The sequence below is a fragment of the Mustela erminea genome, chromosome 1 (assembly GCF_009829155.1).
Source record: "Mustela erminea isolate mMusErm1 chromosome 1, mMusErm1.Pri, whole genome shotgun sequence".
In the NCBI taxonomy this organism is placed as follows: Eukaryota; Metazoa; Chordata; class Mammalia; order Carnivora; family Mustelidae; genus Mustela; species Mustela erminea.
Genome location: NC_045614.1, coordinates 208089492 through 208108391, shown reverse-complemented (window position 1 = coordinate 208108391; position 18900 = coordinate 208089492). Strand labels below are relative to the sequence as shown.

At 51.6% G+C, this 18900-nt stretch overlaps 1 protein-coding gene across 1 annotated transcript in view; it reads left to right on the top strand.

Annotated features, from left to right (window-relative positions):
• URB1 (URB1 ribosome biogenesis homolog) overlaps positions 1-17636 on the top strand; it is a 67976-nt gene extending 50340 nt beyond the window's left edge. Inside the window, exons 31-39 of the mRNA XM_032353767.1 lie at positions 8427-8587; positions 9133-9244; positions 10591-10697; positions 11235-11378; positions 12660-12769; positions 13176-13373; positions 14576-14817; positions 15248-15814; positions 16865-17636. Coding sequence (XP_032209658.1) covers positions 8427-8587; positions 9133-9244; positions 10591-10697; positions 11235-11378; positions 12660-12769; positions 13176-13373; positions 14576-14817; positions 15248-15814; positions 16865-17046 — 1823 coding nt within the window. The 3' untranslated portion in view covers positions 17047-17636. The remainder of the gene's footprint in view (positions 1-8426; positions 8588-9132; positions 9245-10590; positions 10698-11234; positions 11379-12659; positions 12770-13175; positions 13374-14575; positions 14818-15247; positions 15815-16864) is intronic.
• Positions 17637-18900: the final 1264 nt, after the last annotated feature.

Sequence of the window (18900 nt, the reverse complement as noted above, 5' to 3'; positions counted from 1 at the left end):
CAACTTGTTTGATTTTTTCCTCCCTTCCCCTGTGATCCTCTGCCTAATTTCTCAAATTTCTCATATCAGAGAGATCACACAATTGTCTTTTTCTGATTGATTTATTTCATTTAGCGTAATAGCCTCTAGTTCTATCCATATCCTTGCAAATGGTAAGATTTCAAATTTTTTTTTAAAGATTTTATTTATTTATTTGACAGATAGTGATCACAAATAGAGGAAGGTAGAGAAAGAGAGAGAGAGGAGGAAGCAGGCTCCCTGCTGAGCAGAGAGCCCGATGCTGGGCTCAATCCCAGGTCCTGGGGTCTTGGCCCACACCGAAGGCAGAGGCTTTACCCCCTGAGCCACCCAGGCGCCCCAAGATTTCAAATTTTTGATGGCTGCATAGTATTCCATTGTGTATAGATATACTGCATCTTCTTTATCCATTCATCTGTTGGTGGACATCTGGGCTCTTTCCACAGTTTGGCTATTGTGGACATTACTGCTATAAACATTCGGGTGCCCGTGCCCCTTCGGATCACTACATTTGTATCTTTAGGGTAAATACCCCGTAGTTTGATTGCTGGGTCCTAGCGTAGCTCTATTTTCAACTTTTTGAGGAACCTCCATCCTGTTGCCCAGAGTGGCTGCACCAGCTGGCATTCCCATCAACAGTGTAGGACGGTTCCCCTTTCCCCACAACCTCACCAACACCTTGTTTCCTGATGGGTTAATTTTAGCCATTCTGACTGGTGTGAGGTGGTGTCTCATTGGGGTTTGGATTTGTATTTCCGCGATGCCGAGTGATGTGGAGCACTTCCTCATGTGTCTGTTGGCCATCTGAATGTCTTCTTGGCAGAAATGTCTGTACATGTCTTCTGCCCATTTCTTGATTGGATTATTTGTTCTTTGGGTGTTGAGTTTGATGAGTTCTTTATAGATCTTGGATACTAGCCCTTTATCTGGTATGTCATTTGTGAATATCTTCTCCCATTCTGTCAGTTGTCTTTTGTTTTTGTTGACTGTTTCCTCTGCTGTGCAGAAGCTTTTTATCTTGATGAAACCTCACTAGTTCATTTTTGCCCTTGCTTCCCTTGCCATTGGCGATGTGTCTAGGAAGAAGTTGCTGCGGCTGAGGTCGGAGAGGTTGGCGCCTGTGTTCTCAAGGATTTTAGTGGACTCCTGTCTCACATTGAGGTCTTTCATCCATTTTGCGTCTGTGTGTGGTGTGAGGAGACAGTCCAGTGTCATTCTTCCACCCATGGCTGTCCCATTTTCCCAGCACCATTTGTTGTCCTTGTGTGCTCCAGCACTCCTACGTGTGAACAGACATGCAGGTCCCCCACTGCTACCTCTCCTAACAGAGTGGCAGGGTTGGGTCTCCTCGGGGCTTCCTCACTGGCGGAAGTTGCTGTGGCTCCCCGGCCTCCGTGAACACAATGTTCTGTGGCTGAGCTAGGTCTTTTTTTTTTTTTAAAGATTTTATTTATTTATTTGACAGAGATAGGCAGAGAGGCAGGCAGAGAGAGAGAGGAGGAAGCAGGCTCCCCGCTGAGCAGAGAGCCTGATGCGGGGCTCGATCCCAGGACCCTGGAATCATGACCGGAGCCGAAGGCAGAGGCTTAACCCACTGAGCCACCCAGGCGCCCCTGAGCTAGGTCTTATTTGCGGGAGAGCAGGGGCATTTCAGGCCTGCATACAGTCCCCGCCGTGGCTGGCAGAGATCTTCACTGTTCCCGGGGACTCCCCGGTAAGCCTAACAGAGAAACCGGGACAGCGTGCGGCCCAGACGCTCTCCTGCTTCCCCTGCCTTCAGCCCTGGCGAGGTCTGTTTCTCATCCAGCACAAAAACAGATTTTTCAGAGTCTGAAAACATGAGGTAACTTGAGTGGATTATAACAAATCACTTAGTCTGTTGCTCAGGCTCTTAAGAGAGCTTTTAAGAGACAGAAGGCAAAGGCTTAGAAAAACACTAATAAAAAAATACTAATATTAGGACACAGTGTTGTTCTCAGGATCTTGCCTACGGCCCTTTTTTGGGTGGGGAGGAGAGAGTCCGGGAGACGTTTTGTGAAGAGAGGGAACTCGTGAATGGTCTTTGAAGTTAGGGAAATCGCCACATACCGCCTACTTTAGGTTTTATAGGCATAATACACGTAGGAAAATTTGCAAAGCATAGCCACCCTAAAAAGGATTTGTGGTAGCTTAAAATACCAGTTACACTAAAATCATTCATAGCGAAGTAGGAAATTTTTAAAAGCCGAGAGGTGAATACAGATGTAAATACGAAAGTTAAAAGGGAATAAAAAGCAGACAAGAAAAACTAGGTCATTAAATTTTGCTCAGGAATACTTGTCATCCAGAACAAAAAGTGGAAGCATAATGTTTTAAACAAATGTTGTTGTCTTAAGGAAGGAAGCATACCAGTTTGTAGGGAGAGAGAAATTTCTAGCAGTAAAATGGTAAGTTGAACAGAACAGAAATCTGCGAACAGCATATGGCCAGCGTAGGCTAGATTTATTGTTATTGAATTAAACCATGAATTTATTTTTCATGTTATTTTTAACATGTATTTTTCTTTTTGCTTCCGCCCTTGGTGGAAAAGTAAGCATGAAGAATGTCTTGAGCGAACTCTTACTGAAGCGGCGTAAATAGAAATGACCACGAGGGGCGCCTGGGTGGCTCAGTGGGTTGAGCCTCTGCCTTCGGCTCAGGTCATGATCTCAGGATCATGGGATCCTGAGATCATGGGATCGAGCCCCGCATCGGGCTCTCTGCTCAGTGGGGAGCCTGCTAGCCCCCACTCTCTTTCTGCCTCTCTGCCTACTTGTGATCTCTCTCTGTCAAATAAATAAATAAAATCTTTTTTAAAAAAAAAAGAAAAGAAAAGAAAAAAATGACCATGAATCACGTGCGCGTATGGTGGGAGTTTGGGCGAAACCACCAGCCGGATCAAGGAGCAGCACATAGTGGGCGCCCCTTGCTAGGCAGTGCCCCTCCCTGTCCAGCAGGAGCCAGGACCCTGTATTTGAACTTTGTGTGAATGGTGCTAGGCCGTCTGTGTCCTTTGTCTTAGCTCTCCATGCCCCATACTGTGTTTGTGAGATTCCTTCATCCTGTGTGTGGGGCAGAGGTTCTCAGCAGCGTTCTTACACCCTGTACTGTTAACAACCCTGTGTTGCTAACATCTTGCAATCCTCAGGGTGCCGGGGTGGCTGTTGTTGGGTGTGTCTTCCTTTGGCTTGGGCCATGGTCCCGGGGTCCTGGGATTGAGCCCCGCATCGGGCTCCCTGCTCAGCGGGAAGCCTGCTTCTCCCTCTGCCACTTCCCCCTGCTTGTGTTCTCTCTCTCACTGTCTCTGTCAAATAAATACACAAAAATCTTTAAAAAAAAAAAAATCTTGCATGCCTCAATTGGGCAGATAATTGGTTTTTAAGTGTGGCTGCCAGACTTCAGAGAAACTCTGGTCTCATTGCTCCATTACAGCCTCTGCTGCAACCGGGGACCTGTTTTCCTAACCTTACTGCCTCCCTTCTCCCGAGTCCTTGGCTGAGAAACAGGGTCAGCCGGGGCTGTTAGCAATGGCAGTGACAAATGCTTTTTCCACAGCGAGTTCTTGTCCTCAGCAGAACTGGATGGCTATCTGCAGCTCGTTGTGCACGAACGTCACAGAATGGAGAGGCCGGTGTGCAGCTCTCTGAGCCTCGTCCCCAGATCACGGGGACCCAGACCCCGTGGACTCCTCAGTCCCCGGCCAGGCTGCCCCCGAGGAAGGAGTAGAGGAGGGGCCGGAGGAGGAGCTCTTTGGGCTCTGGGGCACAGTTGTACTAACTGCTGAAGCCCCACGAAACATGGGCTGCTTTTTATTTTAATCCTTGATCGTTGTGCTGGTTTGGCCATTTCAATCAGAAGATGTGTTATCAGAAGGCCAAATTGCTATTTATGAGGTTCCTGAAACAGAGAGTGGTGTTTATATCCGTGTTTTGATAGCCTGTTACACTTTCCGCACCCCAGGACGGCTCTTTTCCTGAAGGGTGACAAAGCCAAGACTTCAGAGAAGAGCACGTGAGCACGGACATGAAATTGACTTTTCCTCAGGGACACGTGGAAAACCCACTTGTCCTGGAGAATGTCAGTGATTACTAAAAATACCCTTGCCGGCTGAGTACTAGCTGTTTTTAGTGAGTGTAATATTAAATGTTTAGACTGTTCTCTTTCCCAAATATATTCCATTTGTGTGTGTTTGTTGTATAGGTATGTAGGTGTATCTTAACACATCTCATCTTTTCCAAAACAGTGTTATCCCACGGTTGGAGGCTTTTCTAAAGCTTTAGGGTTTTTTCCCCCTTTTCATCAAAAGCAGTCACTTGTTAGAAATGAGGAAATTTAGTCTGTACACTGTTGGAGCCCAAGATTATTCTTTCTTCATCCTTTTAATTTGCATCTGGATATTAAAAATGGTGTTTCTGTTGATAGACGTATTTGGGTTTTGCCTTTTTAAAATCCAGTCTGGCCATCTCTCCCTTTTAATTGGAATGTGTACATCATTTACGTTTAATGTGATTATTGATCTGATTCTGGTTTTATTTTCTTTGTTGGCTTTTAGCTACAGTGCACGTGTGTGTTGCTTTAGGGTTTATCGTGCTCACCTTGAATGTATTACAGTTCGCCTTCGTATGAGGCTATACCACCTCACGGATAGTAGAAGTCCCTTACAGTGGTATTGATCCGTTTCTGCCCCTTCTGGCTTTGTGTGCTGTTCTTACCAGATATTTTACTGCTGTATGTTGTAAAACTCACAATATGTTGTTTTTGCTTTAAATTGTCAGTTACCTTTTAAGGAGATTTAAACAGCTTATATTCACTATCTTACAGTTACCGTTTCTGGTTCTGGTAATTCCTCTGTGTAGACCCAGATTTCCATCTTCTGTCATTTTCCTTCTGCCTCAAATACTTCCTTTAAGAATTCTTGTAGTTCACATCTGCTGATCAGTTCTTGCAGTTCTTTTGTAGAAAAAAGAGCTTAACTTTTTTTTTTTTTTTTTTAAGATTTTATTTATTTTTCAGAGACAGAGGGAGAGAGCGCGAGCGAGCACAGGCAGACAGAGAGGCAGGCAGAGGCAGAGGGAGAAGCAGGCTCCCTGCCGAGCAAGGAGCCCGATGTGGGACTCGATCCCAGGACCCTGGGATCATGACCTGAGCCGAAGGCAGCTGCTTAACCAACTGAGCCACCCAGGCGTCCCAAGAGCTTAACTTTTGAATGGTTTTCACAGGGTATAAAATCCTAGGCTGACAGGTTTTTTTCCCCCTTCTTAATATATTTGAAAGATGTTGCTGCTTGATTTTGGATTGCAGTGTTTCTAACAAGAAATCTGCTGTTAGGGGCCAGCATGACTGTGGGTTGAGCATCCGACTCTTGATCTCAGCCCAGCTCTTGATCCAGGGTCATGAGTGCAAGTCCTGCATTGGGCTCCACACTGGGCATGGGTCTACTTAAGAAAGAAAGAAAAGGAAGGAAGGAAAAAAGAGAGGAAGGAAGGAAGGAAAATAAATCTACCATTGTTCGTTCTTTTGTGTCTCTGTATGTTGTGTGATTGCTCTGCAGATATTTTTTTATCGTTGGTTTCAAGCAGTTTAATTAGAATGTGCTTTAGTGTAATTTTCTTTTATGTTTCTTATATTTGGGGTGTTCATTGAGCTTCTTGGCTCTGTAGGTTTGTAGTTCTCATCAAATTGGAAAAGTTTTGGCCATTATTTCTTGAAACTTTTCAGGGACTCTAATTACATGTATATTATCCTGCTGGAGAATTGTCCCACAGCTCCATGATGTTCTGTTCCAGGTTTCAATTTTTTTTTTCTCTGTGTGTTTCAATTTGGATCATTTCTGTTGCTGTCTTAGAGTTCACTAACCTCTTTGTCTATAATGTCTAATCTGCTAATAATCTCTTCCAATGCATTTTTCATCTCAGACATTTTAATTTTCACCTCTGGAAACTTGGTTTGAGTTCTTATATCTTCTGTGTGTCCATTTAACATGCTCAGTGTTTCTTCTAGCTTCTTGAACATGTAGAGTGCAGTTGTAGTAGTTACAAAAGTAGTTACAACAACTACAACAGCAGTTCTGTTACCTTTGTCATATCTGAGTCCTTTTCACAGGGTGGATTTTCCTCTTCTGATGGGCTATATTCGTGCTTATTTGAATGTCTGGTAATTTTTTATTGTAAACCAGACATGGTGAATTTTATCTTGTTTGATCCTGGATATTTTTATATTCCTGTGAATGTTCTTGAGCTTTGCTCTAGGACACATTTGAGCTACTTAGGAATGGTTCGGTCCCTCCAGTCTTGCTTTGAATCTGTGTTAGGTGGCACCAAAGCAGTGTTTTAGTCGGGGGCAAGCTTTGCCCCACAGCTGACAGTAAATCGTTCTGAGCAGTCTCCCTTTTCCCTGTGAACTGGGAGGATGTTGCCCTGCTGGTGGGGACGGGAACTGTTTCCCCGCAGGCACGAGCCTGGGGTTGTCCCTGTTCCGCAGCCTTGGCCGGCTTCCTCATACACTCTTGCCGAATGGCACTCTGGGAGTGGAGCTCTCTTCCTCGGGACTCTACTGTGTGAATTCTGGCCACCTTAGCCTCCCAGCTGGGTGCTCTTGTCTGCATAACTCAGCATTCTCCAGTCTCTGCCTGGGTTTGTCCTCCCTGGGCCTTGGCCTAGAAATCTCCAGGCTTCGAGCTGGGATGATCAGAAGGTTCATCTTGTTTTCTCTCTTGGAGATCACAGCCATTTGTTGCCTCGGGTCCAATGTCTTGAAAAACCTTGTTTCGTTTCTAGTTTTTAGTCACTTCTGGTGGACAGGTAATTCAGGTTTCTGCCACTGTCTTGGGTGGAAGTGGAAATCCTGGTTATTCCTTGATAAACATTGAGAAAGAGGAAGGGAACTGTATGCGTGCGTCTGTGCCCCCATCAGTCACCCTTCAGGGGAAATGCTGGTGGAAGGTCTAGGGAGCTCTGCCACTTCTGAGGGACAAGGACACTTGATGGTGTAAAGGGATTTCTGTGCTCGTGGGCAGCCACCCACTTGGAGACTATTCTGTGCTTGTGGAGCTCTTGGAATTATAGAGAAGTAGCTTATTATTGCAGTTTTTCTTCTTATTATTGATTCTCAGGTTTTTTTAATTGCCAGAATTAGCTTTTAAAAATCTAACATTAGGAAGAGAAGAAAAAAAGAGTTTGACTTTTTAAAAACACTGGTGGCATTTCTTTAATCGATAGTACATTCCAAGATGACGCACTGGGGGTCATCACTTCCATTGGTTTGTGTTGGGTTCCTGATTTAACAGGAACACCAGCTCACCAGTCCCTTGGTCTACAGAGCATCTGCGTGGGTGATTTCCGTGACCAAACCTGCCACTTAGTTGTTTTTAAACACAGTGAGTGACCTGTCCCTGTTCTAAGGTTTTTTCGTCAATTTTTATCTTAAAATTTGTGACAGTATTTATGTTGTAAAAAGCCTCAGATCTTTATTAAAGAGGATTCTAAGTTTCCCGAATTTTGTTATTGGTAATCAGGCCCTTTAAGTTGTGGTCAGGTGGGTCCCTGTGTATATTTGACCTTCTCTCTCGGTCACGTCATTTCCTGAAGTGGTTGTAGGTTTTTACTAAAATTGATGGGTTGGAGGTGCGTGGGTGGCTCAGTCAGTTGAGCATCTGCTCGGGTCTCCATCACAGGAACCTGGGATGGAATCCCGAGTCAGGCTCTCTGCTCAGTGGGGAGTCTACTTCTCCCTCTCCCTGCCGTTCAACCCTGCTTGTCTCTCTGTATCTCTCTGTCAAATAGTCAATACAATCTTTAAAATTAAAAAAAAAATTGTTGGGCCGGGTCAGACAGGTTTGCCCTGGCTAAACTTTCCAGCTTCCCTGCCTTTCATGTTTTCCTTACTGGTGTTCGTGGCTAGGAATTCAGAAGCTGTGGGCTGAACAGGGTAGAGACAGGAAATTGGTTTTCTCGGCCAGCTGCCCAGTCGTGTTCCCCAGGCCTCCAGCCTGCTGGGATCTCGTGTCTCAGGTCTAAATGGCACCTCATTCTTCTCTGGCTCGTTGAGTATTTGTGAGAAGTCATGAAATAATCCCAATTGGGATTGACAAGCATTCTAGAAGCTGCAAGTAGGGGTTATTGCCGTGCAGGGGAAGATAGGCTTTAATCCAACTTCAGCAGAAGTTAAAGGGAGCTGGAGAGACATACATTTCTTGTGTCTCCCACTCATAGCTGATGTTGGCAAGAGGAGACTTAATTCCCCATGTTACACAAGCATCGTGATCGTGCTGTATGTGTGTGTTCATCACTAATGTTGGCATAATGCAAAAGGAAATTTAATTCCCCATGTTACACAAGCATCATGATCATTCCTTGTGTGTGTGTATTTAATGCTGTATTTTACTTCCATAGAATTTGTGGTGGATTGTCGAAAATTTTTGGATTCCAATGCTCTGGGCCTAACTGTTGCGGCCCTCAGCAGCTATGACCCCCAGATGCGGGCTGCAGCCTACTACGTGCTGGCGGCCTACTACTCACAGCTGGAGGGGGCGCGGTTCCGAGAGCAGTCCCAGGTGAGTGGGGCTGAGGGTCCTGGTGGACCTCTGGAGCTGGCTTTCTGCTGAGTCTGGTAGCAGCATTTCTGGGGAGCATAGAAGCATGTTGGAAGGAGACTGCTGACAAAGAACCAAGGTCCATTCCCTTGTAGGGAGTGATGCTGGGGGTTACCTCTGGTTCTCAGCCCTCGTGGAGCCTGAGAAAGCTCTACCCTTCCTAACACTTCTTGTGTGTAGGTGGGCAAAGCAGTTCAGTTTCTTTGGTCTGAACTCAGTGGTTAAGGCAGCTGTTACCCAGAACACACCGAGCCCCAGAAGGCTGGGCTCCAAGGCAGCAGGGAACAGGAGGAGCCTCGCTTGTCTCCTCTGCCCTTGGGTACGTGCCCGACTCCTCGAGGAAGTGATCAGGGACACTGCCATTCCGAGCGTCATCTCTGGTGGCCGCTGGGATGGGGAGAGTGGGCCACCCAGCAGAGCTGTAGTTTCAGTTGCACAAGACAAGGCTGCACAAGTTCTGAAAATTCTTTTTTTTTCCCCCGTTCTTCTGTTTTCCTGGTTTTAAGCTACTCTACCTGTTGGATGTAGTCCGGAATGGGATCCGAACTCAGAACATGAGACTCACCTTTACCTTGACTCTCTTCATTGCCAAAGCAGCCTCGCAGATTTTGAAACCAGGTACCACCGCATGTCTGCATGTCGGCATTAATCCCACCAGCGTGATCCGCCACGCGTGTGAATAAGGCCGTGTCCGGCTCATGCCCTGCTCTGACAGTGAGCCATGGGTGTGGGCAGTGAGTAAAGCATGGCTGTGAGGAAGCTCTTTCCAGGCCCCATGGCTGAGATCAGAAAGAAGCCCAGTGAGGAAGCCCAGCGTAGAGCAGTGTGTGTGAGGGGGCGTGGGATGTGTCCTCACTTTCGCTGTGGGCCTGGGACGCCACAGGACACGCCTGTCGTGGTACCTGCTCCCTGGGGCTGCTGTGAGGGGGCATGGGGGTCCTGCACCTGCAGGGCGTCTGACGCAGGAAGTCTGTCCCACAGCAGCTGTGGGTCTATTCATGGAAGTGAGAGTCTGCACAGCTCGTGGGTCCTGAGCTAGAAGGTGTTTGGCCTGGAAGCCGTCACCATGCAGGCGCCGGCCTGGGTCCGAGAACACACGGCTCCTTGTGCGGCGGCCATGGCACCACTGCCAAGGTAGCCTGAGGACAGGTGTTGGCTGTGTTGGGGCCACAGGGTTCTGTGTCATGTGGTCTCGTTCAGATGCAGAAGCAGCCCCCCGCCATCCAAGGCCCCCCAAGTCAGATAGCCTGTCCAGGGTCCCGCAGGTCCTCTCCAGTCGCATTGCTATTAGAATTCAGATCTAGTTTCCATCTTCTCCGTATAGTTTTTATTTCATGGTTTTTCTTGTAGAAATTACAGGAGGAGAGAGAGTAATCAGTCATTTGTAGACTCTAAAGAAAGAGACACTTGGGAGAAACTATCCTAGCAGAGGCCAGGGTGATTGGTCCGTCCTGTGCCATCTCAGACCAATGTCAGGGTCGGGAGCACAGGCAGCAGTGGTCAAGGGGTGGCCTCCAAGGATCTGGGCAGTCAGGACAGGTCGGAGGCGGTGATCAGAGGGTAGGTGGCAGCAGGGGAGGAGACGTGTGTCCACATCGGCCTCATTGCATCCCAGAGTGACCCGGGGGGCGTGTGAGGCTCCTATGCTGGGACACTGCCCTTCAGCTAGAGGCCGGTCGGGGTGGGCGCCAGCCCCCCTCTGCACCCCAGCCGATTGGAGCTCATGCTGTGGGCTGCTGGCCGGGGCGGGGCAACATCCTCCGTGGTTTCTGAACCGTGTGCAGCCTGGAGCCGGGTGTCTTCTTGCTGCAGTCTGGTTCTCGAGAACCGAGAATCGGAGTAAGGATACAAAAGCTCTGTGGGGGGTACGGATTTCTGATCCCCAGCTCCTGCTCCCCAGCTCCAGTGGAGTGTGGGGGTCCCGCTGGGGCCTGCTCTGAGCGACTCTCTGCCTTTGTTCTCAGAGGACCACATGTACTTGAAGATCAACAAGTTCCTGCTGTCACACGAGTACTTGAATATGAGCAAAGTTCCGGGCTTCTACCAGTTCTTCTACAGCTCAGACTTGGAGGTGAGGCTTCTGAAGTCCCCGAGGGCCCCTGGGGACTCCTCCGTTGGATCATGAGCCCCTGCTGTCACTCTGGTACTCTCCCCTGGGTGCTGTTGGCGGCCGGCAGCCCAGTTGCGCAGACAGTGTTGGAGCGAGACGGTCAGGAAAGCGGAAGGTCACGCAGGCTCGCTTGTAGAAATGCTTTTCATGCCGTGTGTTAATTCTTAGGTGGCTTCTCACACGTTCAAAACAGTCCTTAAGAGGCCTACGTTTTATGGCACTCTCATTCTGTGTCCTTGGTGAAGGGCTGGGGTCAGTATTAAATGTGATTTTGTAGACGTCCACGTGAGTCGATGCAGGGCAGTGTTTGAACTTGGCCTAAAGAAACCAAGTCAAATCCTAAGGCTCTTCAACGGCACAGCCAACAACAGACAAACGTTTTTGCGGCTGTGGCTGTTGCTCTGCTGCCGGCACTCGGGAGTGGTGGGGTTTGCAGGGGCCTCGGGTCACAGGGCTTCTGCGTCGGGAACAGCAGTCTCCTGCTTGCCTGGGTTACAGCAAAAGACAGAACAGGAATGGCTGTTCGAGATCCTGCGGCAGGGGATGCGGGACAGGCACTGCTACGAGCTCTGTGCCCGGCGAGGCGTCTTCCACATCATCCTGTCCTTCTTCAACAGCCCGCTGTGTGACGACGAGGCCCAGGTAGGCGGCGCCCACAGTCTGTCTGAGCACAGCAGGGCTGCGCTGCTTCTCAAGGTGGTTGGCGGGGGGGGTTGTAGAGAGAGAATGAACGGGAAGAGGCAGAGGGGGAGAGAGAGAATCTCAAGCAGACCCCATGCTCAGCATGGAGCTGGATGGGGGACTCGATCTCATGACCTTGAGGTTGTGACCTGAACCAAAACCAAGAGTCAGACGCTGAGCCACCCAGGGCTGCCCCGTATTTCTAAAGGTTTTATTTGCAAGTGAAATCTGTGTGAATTCTAATCCCAGCCTGGACATGACCGACCTACTAATGTGACATCAAGCTGACTTTCCATGAGGGAAAATGAGATCCCACGAGTGCCTTTCCTGTAGAGGCTGTGGACTGGCACTCATTGCCATCCGTCCTCGGGCGATGTGCTGTTTGTCGAGGCTGTGGGCTGCCACTCACTGCCATCTGTCCTCGGGTGATGTACTATTTGTCATGGCTCCTCCGCTGTGGCTTGGCCTGCTAGTAGAGCTACCCAGTAACTGTGACCCTTTGGAGCCACCAGAATGTCACTAAATGCACAGAAGCTGTAGATTCCCAAAACTCAGCTAGGAAACAAGAGTTGGAGTCAAAACCAACAGTGTCAGAGCCAATGAGGGAATGCCCTCGATCAAGAGCTTGTGTTTGAGTGTTCTAAAGGCCAGGGGTGGCTGAAGGAGTAACTTAAGTGAAGCCACGGTATTTGGATTAATTTGTAGCCCCATCAGCTTTTGTGTCTGATGGTGTATAAAATGTGGGTAAATGTGAGCAGTTCAGAAGAGAGAAACACGTCGGAATAAACTGAATTTGGATATGGTAGTTTTTTATTTTTTATGGCATGGGAGAACTCTAAAAGGCCCAATTCACCGTTCAAGGGGCAGTCCCGTTTTTCTGTCTGCCTTTCCAGGTGGTAAAACCGAAGGGACAAAATGGGCCACTAGCTGTTTCTCTGGACGAAGTGGGTCCGTGTTCTCTCCCAGCCTCACATCTGGGCCATGTGGTTTCTGAGCCAGGACTTGAGGCCCGTGGGTTGGTCTTAGGATGGACTCGCAGGCGTGGGCTCCCCGAGGGTGGGCAGTGGCTGTGGAGTCTGTGTGTCTGGCCAACATCGCCACCACACTCCCAGACTTAGCCAGGCAAGCTTCGTCTGCCACCGCCTGGGAACAGAACAGACCGTCGTGTTGTTTAACTTGTTCCTTTGATCCAGTAAAATTGGTTTTCGTACTGAGAAGTAACTCTTAGTTTTGGGTTTTCAGAATTGGATTCTCGAAATTCTGCAGAACGCTGCCCGGGATGCCCAGTCCGCCTATGAGATCCTGCGGGACTATAGCCTTTTAACGTGGATTTTGCACATCCTTGAGAGCAGGTGAGCACCTTGTGTGTGAGACGTGTGTTGGGTGGGAAGAGAGTGCGGTGGAGACCGTGGAGTCCGCTGCGGGCTTCGGTGTGGGTGGGAGATGGCAGTAGAATCCAGACTCTCTCGTTGGGACTTCAGGGGATGGTGGAGCTAGAAAGGAGAATCACGCCCCGCCCCACCCCGTGCCGAAGCCTCGTTTGTGTGGCCTGCTCGCTGTTTTGACTTGGATGCTGTGCCTTTGGGGGCTGCGGTGCGGGTGAGCAGGTTCCGGATTGCTGGGGGAGGGGCCAGCCTGCCACCCACTGCCGGGGCGGCCACTGCGGGCAGAGTCTGTCCCATGGCTCCCCCACCCCTGCTCCAGCCAGGGTCACCGAGAGGAGAGGACACAGCAGTGAGCGTTCGTGCTTGGTTGCAGGTTTCTGGAGACCCAGCTGCTGTCCAACATCATCTCGTTGCTACACACACTGTGGGTGACCAACCTGGGGGACAAAGGAGTGGCGTCAGAGGGCCCGGCTTCCTGCCAGCCAGGGTCCCAGGAGCCTCAGAAGCTGCTCGCCCTGCACTTGGTCAACGAGTTCCTGTATGTTCTCGTTGCGCTCACGAGGCACCTGAGGTAAGCGCCTGCCCCACCGGCACGGCCCCTAGCATGGGGCCTCTGTGGACGCCCCCTCTCAGTGGTCCCCTCGGTCCTGGCTCCACAGGTGGGGCTGTGGGCCCGAGGGCTGCTGTCAGCCGTGGATGATGTCAGAAAATCTATTTTAGCTGTTTCTTCTTTTCTGCTTCAACTTCGGGAGGCTCCTTTCACCACCCTGAGAACCTGACACTCTGGAAACCTAAAACGTGTCATAGCAGATCATTTTTAGCGGCAAACAACTTGATAATTTGATTCAAGCACTTCAAGTGGTGTCTTGTAGAAAGAACATCTTTTCCATGACTTTAAGCCTAAGAAAGGCAGGCTGTTCCCAGACTTGCCTCTGCCTTCGCCAGCCCGCACAGACTCACTTGTCTGAGACTCTCCTTGAAAATTCCAGCATTTCCATCTGGCTCCTGGGAATAATGCTCCTCAGTTCCTCAGACTGCTGACTGCTCCCCAGATTCCACTGTCTTAGAGAAAATACAGCCTGTGCGCTCGGAGTTCTGGCTTAGGGACAGAGGTAGTGCTGATTGGAACCGGAAGAACTGATCGCCAATGGATGATCATCTCAGTGAAGACTTTCTTGATAAATCTGAGAGTATGTGGTCTTTGGTTGCTCTGAATTAAGAAATCATTGTCGACAGACCGCTTTCTTATTCTGGGGCTGTTGAAGGACACACTGGTGTTTGAGAACTGATTCCTATTTAAAATAATTTTTAATATTGTGTGGAGCAGCTGGTACTGAATTTTCAGTTCCCTTGAGGTTAGGGTGGATTTCCTGCGGGAGCCCATGGTGGGGTTTGGCCGTGGGTGAGGCTGAGTCTGTGAGGCCCTGAGGCCCAGGGGTGTCGGCCGTCCTGTGGTGCTTGTCAGGCGGCTGGTGCGCCGACCCTCATGGCCTCTCCACCTCGCTCTCCTGGTTAGCCATGGTTTCCAGGAGATTTCTATGCCTTCAGCATGGAGGGGAGACTCGGGTCCCCACCGAGCCTCTGCTGGAGCGGCTTGCTTTTTCCTATTCTTGGTGGTGGGCTCCATGCTTCCGTGTCTGTTGTGAAGGGTCACCCAAGTCGTGGGTGGACCTTCGGCCCCTCTGGGTCTGTGGCATTGCCCAGCCGCGCTGGTCCTGGGCTGGAGGATGAGGAGGCAGCTTTCGCTCAGTTTGTGACATTGGCTCCCTACAGGCCGACCTTGGCCTCCGCCCAGCTGACCAGCTTCTTCGCGGCGCTCGACTCCGTGCTCAGGTACCGGGCCACCGTCATGCAGGCCTTCAAGGACTTGAACCGCTTCACTGTGAACGAGACGGTGCTGTCGACCAGGGACGTCCTTGTCCTCCTGCACAAATGGAGTCTCCTCGAGAGAGACGCAAAGCTCCAGGAGGACCTGAGATCGGCCATTGAGAAATACCAAGTTAGGGAGCTCCTGAGTGAGTGTCGGGACCCGACCGTGTGGTGTTCCCCAAACTGTGCTCATGTCCCCCGCAGAGCCGCCGGCACGCGCCCTCTCTGAGCAGCGTGGCTGAAGCTGCTGAGGTCCCGAGGGCGGGCCCCCCATCCTTGGGGAGACCTGGCTTGGAGCTCTCCTTGCCACTGTCATTGCTCCCGGGGAGGGCCAGCGGGTGGCTTTGGTTGTGGTGAGGACGGACGGGGTTTGTCCTGAGAGCAGCGGTGACCGTCACAGTCCGGTCCGGTGTGGCGCTCTCGCGGGGCTCCAGGGTAGGAGCGTGTCCTGTGGGAGCCGAGCAGGGGCCAGCGCTCGGGACCTCTCCCTCTTCCCCGCTCCATTACCCACCTGCCCCCGATCTGTGTGGGGAAGAGGGCGTCAGGCTCACTCCTTCCTCTCTGGGTGGGTGACAGAGATGCTCAAGGACAAGAACAAGCCCGTCGTGCCAGCCCGAGCCCGAGGCCCACGGGGCCGGAAGAAGAGGCCAGGGGAGGCAGAGGAGACGGCTGACCCCGAGGCGCAGGCAGCCGCCCTGGAGACGTGCAGGGGCCTCCTGAGGTCCATACTGACCCACTGGGGGCCCGCGGTCGGGGCCGCCCCCGAGAGCACTGCACCGGGCCTGGCGTGCGCTGCCACGTCCCTGGTGGTCCGCTGGGCGCTGCGGTCGGTGGCAGAGTGTCCACTGAGCAGGACGGAGGCCGCAGGACTGCTCGGCTGGCTGAAGGGCCACGTTCTGCCACAGGCGGGGGTCGTGGCCGAGCTGCTCGGGGACAGCGCCGTGAGGAGTAGCATCTTCAAGCTGTACAGCCGGTTCTGCAGCGCCGGGGAGCTGGCAGGGCCCGCGCGGAGCCTGGCCTGCCTGTTCAGCGAGGTCCTGCTGCAGCTGCTGGCGGCCCAGGGCCCGGCGCGGAGCCCCTGCTACCCGGCAGTCCAGCGCCTCTGCCTCGCCTCCCTGCAGGAGGACGATGGGGCCACTGCAGGTGAGGCGCCGCGTCGGGCCCGTCGGGGACTCGGGATGTAGCACTCACGCGGCTGAGCCAGAGTGCCGGGCTCGTAGCTGCCGTCGGCCCGGATGTGAAGGGAGCAGAGGCCTTTGCCTTTGCTCTCAGGCGAGAGCCCAGGGGCAGCCGTGTGTATGCGGACAAGTGCCCGCTCAGGCCCACTGCGGGCGCCAGCTGTCCTCCGTTCCCAGCCTTCCTCCTACGAGGGCTTCCTTCTCACGGCCCCCGGGGTACCCGTGGCTGCAGGTGCACGTGTGTGCAGACTTGCACGTACACGCCCGGGCACGCTCACGGGCCGTCCTTTCCACCGTCCCTTCCCCAGGGATGGGAGGGGGCAGGAAGGGAGGACAGCTGAGCCAGCGGGCCCCGCAGGTGACCCCCCAGGGGCAGGAGCGGGGATGGCTTCTCTCGTCTGGACGCTTTCGGGGCGTTGTGTCTGGGCCTGGGAAACCCTGTCACCTCCCCCGTGCCATTGATGAAATGACGTGAAATGATCTCGGAACCTTAATTCTTTCTTTTTTTTTTTTTTTTAAGATTTTATTTATTTATTGGACAGACCGAGATCACAAGTAGTCAGAGAGGCAGGCAGAGAGAGAGGTGGAGGCAGGCTCCCCGCTGAGCAGAGAGTCCGATGCAGGGCTCCATCCCAGGACCCTGGGATCATGACCTGAGCCGAAGGCAGAGGCTTAACCCACTGAGCCACCCAGGCGCCCCCTCAGACCTTAATTCTGATTCTCGGTACGGGTGGCCAGAACCAAGAAGAAACTTGGGTTGTAGTAGCTTTCCTTACATTTTACACACATTGATCAAATAAAAAGATTAATTTTAGAGCAAAGAAGATTAACCCCAAAGTTAAGCAAAGGCAAAATTAATTTTTCTTAAACATTTGCTCGCCTCCTTTTGCCACAGTTCATTGGGACACAAAGCCCCTGTGTCCCCATGCGTGGGGGGAGGGACATTGGGGGGAAGTGACCGGTTTTCCAGCGAAGTAGCCTGTGTCCTAATGGCCGTTGTCCACCTCTTCCTCAGCCACCGCAGCATTCCTGGTGTCTCTGTACATTAAAGACATCTGGCTGGGGGCCCAGCAGCCAGACACCCTCCTAACCCATGTCCAAATGATCTGTGACGCCACAGAGGACACGCTAAGTGGCGACGAAGAGGCCATCGTCATCCTCTGCAAGGACATCGCCGCCTCGGTCCCTAGCGCGTGATGCCCTGCCTCCTGATGCCTCCTGATCCCAGGTTCTAGAAGTTCGGTTGAGTCAAGGTTTTCGTGCAAAAGTTCTGTCTGTGGTCACTGCGTTTCCTGACAAGTGACGTTGACTCATTTAATGCACCAGCAGGCACAGAGCGCACACAGGGTAGTCGGAGCTGTAGTGGGCGGGGGGCCTTCCGGGCCGCAAGCCCGTTCAGTGTTCAGACAGGCAAGACCCTTCCTCGGCTTCGTCGCTCTCCAGAGAAGACACGTCAAGTTGAGGTGACACTTCCGAGCACAGAAGAGATTTGTGCATGTTAAAGCCAAAATGTCCAAGAATACAGTCCGTCAGCTGAGAGGGTGAAGAGAGATGTTTCAGCTTTTCTTCGCATGAGAAGTCTTACAGAGCTGTGTATAGCCTTGTGAGTGAATGAGCTTGGGCCAGTGTTAATTATTTTAGTACGTAAAAGGGCGTTACACTAGACCCTTGCAGTGTAAAATGGATTCGACCTCTGCTTTGGAAAGAAAGCCTGTATTTTTTTTAATTGTTTCAAAGCAGGGTCTTGGGATTTTGTAACTTGTTAATAAATCTCTATTTTTGTTAGACATTTGTGTTTTGCTTAATTGGTATTAACAGGCCATTTTATTTCACAGAAATGTGCATTTTAAAGGTCAAGATTTGACTTTTAGGTTCCTATGTTAATCGGCGCAGCAGCCCACAACCTCTGGTGCGTGCGGCTAGAGCTCCGCGTGTGCCCACTGCCCTCCCGTACGGTGTGGGGGCTAAGGGGGGGGATTGCTGCTTGGCCTCAGTCGCAGGACCACACAGCGGCCTTCCCAGTCCCTCGGCCTCAGCTTAAACGTTGACACGTTGATGTTCCTACGGCATTCCTTAGACTGGGTTCTGGTGGTCTTTCACAATTGAGGATTTTTGACCGGATAAGGGTAGTGCTTGTCTGCCTCCAGTCCCCTTACCCAGTCCGGGCTTCTTGTCTAGAAAGCAGGGTGTGGCTGCCTCCCCTCCCCCACACCCCAAACACCTGAACAGTGTGTTTTGAGACCATTCCCAAATCAGACTTGTGCTTTTAGGTTCAAGTAAGAAAGTCCACGAGTTCCTTCTCGCCCCTCTTCTGTGTCTCTGGAGCTCCGTCTCCCCGCCCTCCGCTTCCTTTCCAGCCCACTGCCCCCCAGTCAGGGAGGCTGAGCCCGCCCCCACCTGGGGGATACTTCAGTCCACCCGGGGTGGGGTGCGGGTTCTGGGGCTTTGCACTTTCCGTCTGCCAGGGCCAGGCTGTTGGGCACTGAAGGACTGGGTCTTTCCGAGGACTCAGACCAGAGGTCCCGTAACATCACCCAGGTGGCTCCATCCTACCAGCCCAGAGACGTCCTGGACAGCATTCCAGTGCACCCCTCTCCCCTCGGGTTCTGCCTCTTAAAGGCTTTGGGGAGGTCTGGAGTGTGACTTAGGTCCCTTGACTGCAGTCAGCGGGGCTGGTGGGGCCAGCACCGCCCTTAGTAAAGGTGGGTGACAGTGGGGGACGGGGATGCCCTCCCTGCGTGTCCTAAAGAAGGTTCAGATCGGCCTGAAACTCAGGGTTGGTAAATATGACAGCAGTACGGGGCGCCTGGATGGCTTGGGTGGTGAAGCATCAGACTTGGTTTTGGTCCTGGGATGGAGGCCCCTCCCCGCCGCCCACGCCCTCCCGTGATGCTCAGCGAGGAGTCTGCTTGTCTCCCTCTCTCTCTGCCCCTCCCCACCTCCCCGCACTGCGCACGTGCACACCCACTCTCTCTTTCTCAAATAAATCTTTAAAAAACCATATCACAGCAGTAATAGTTGAAGCTAAAAAGTGGCCCAGTAATAGCAAGC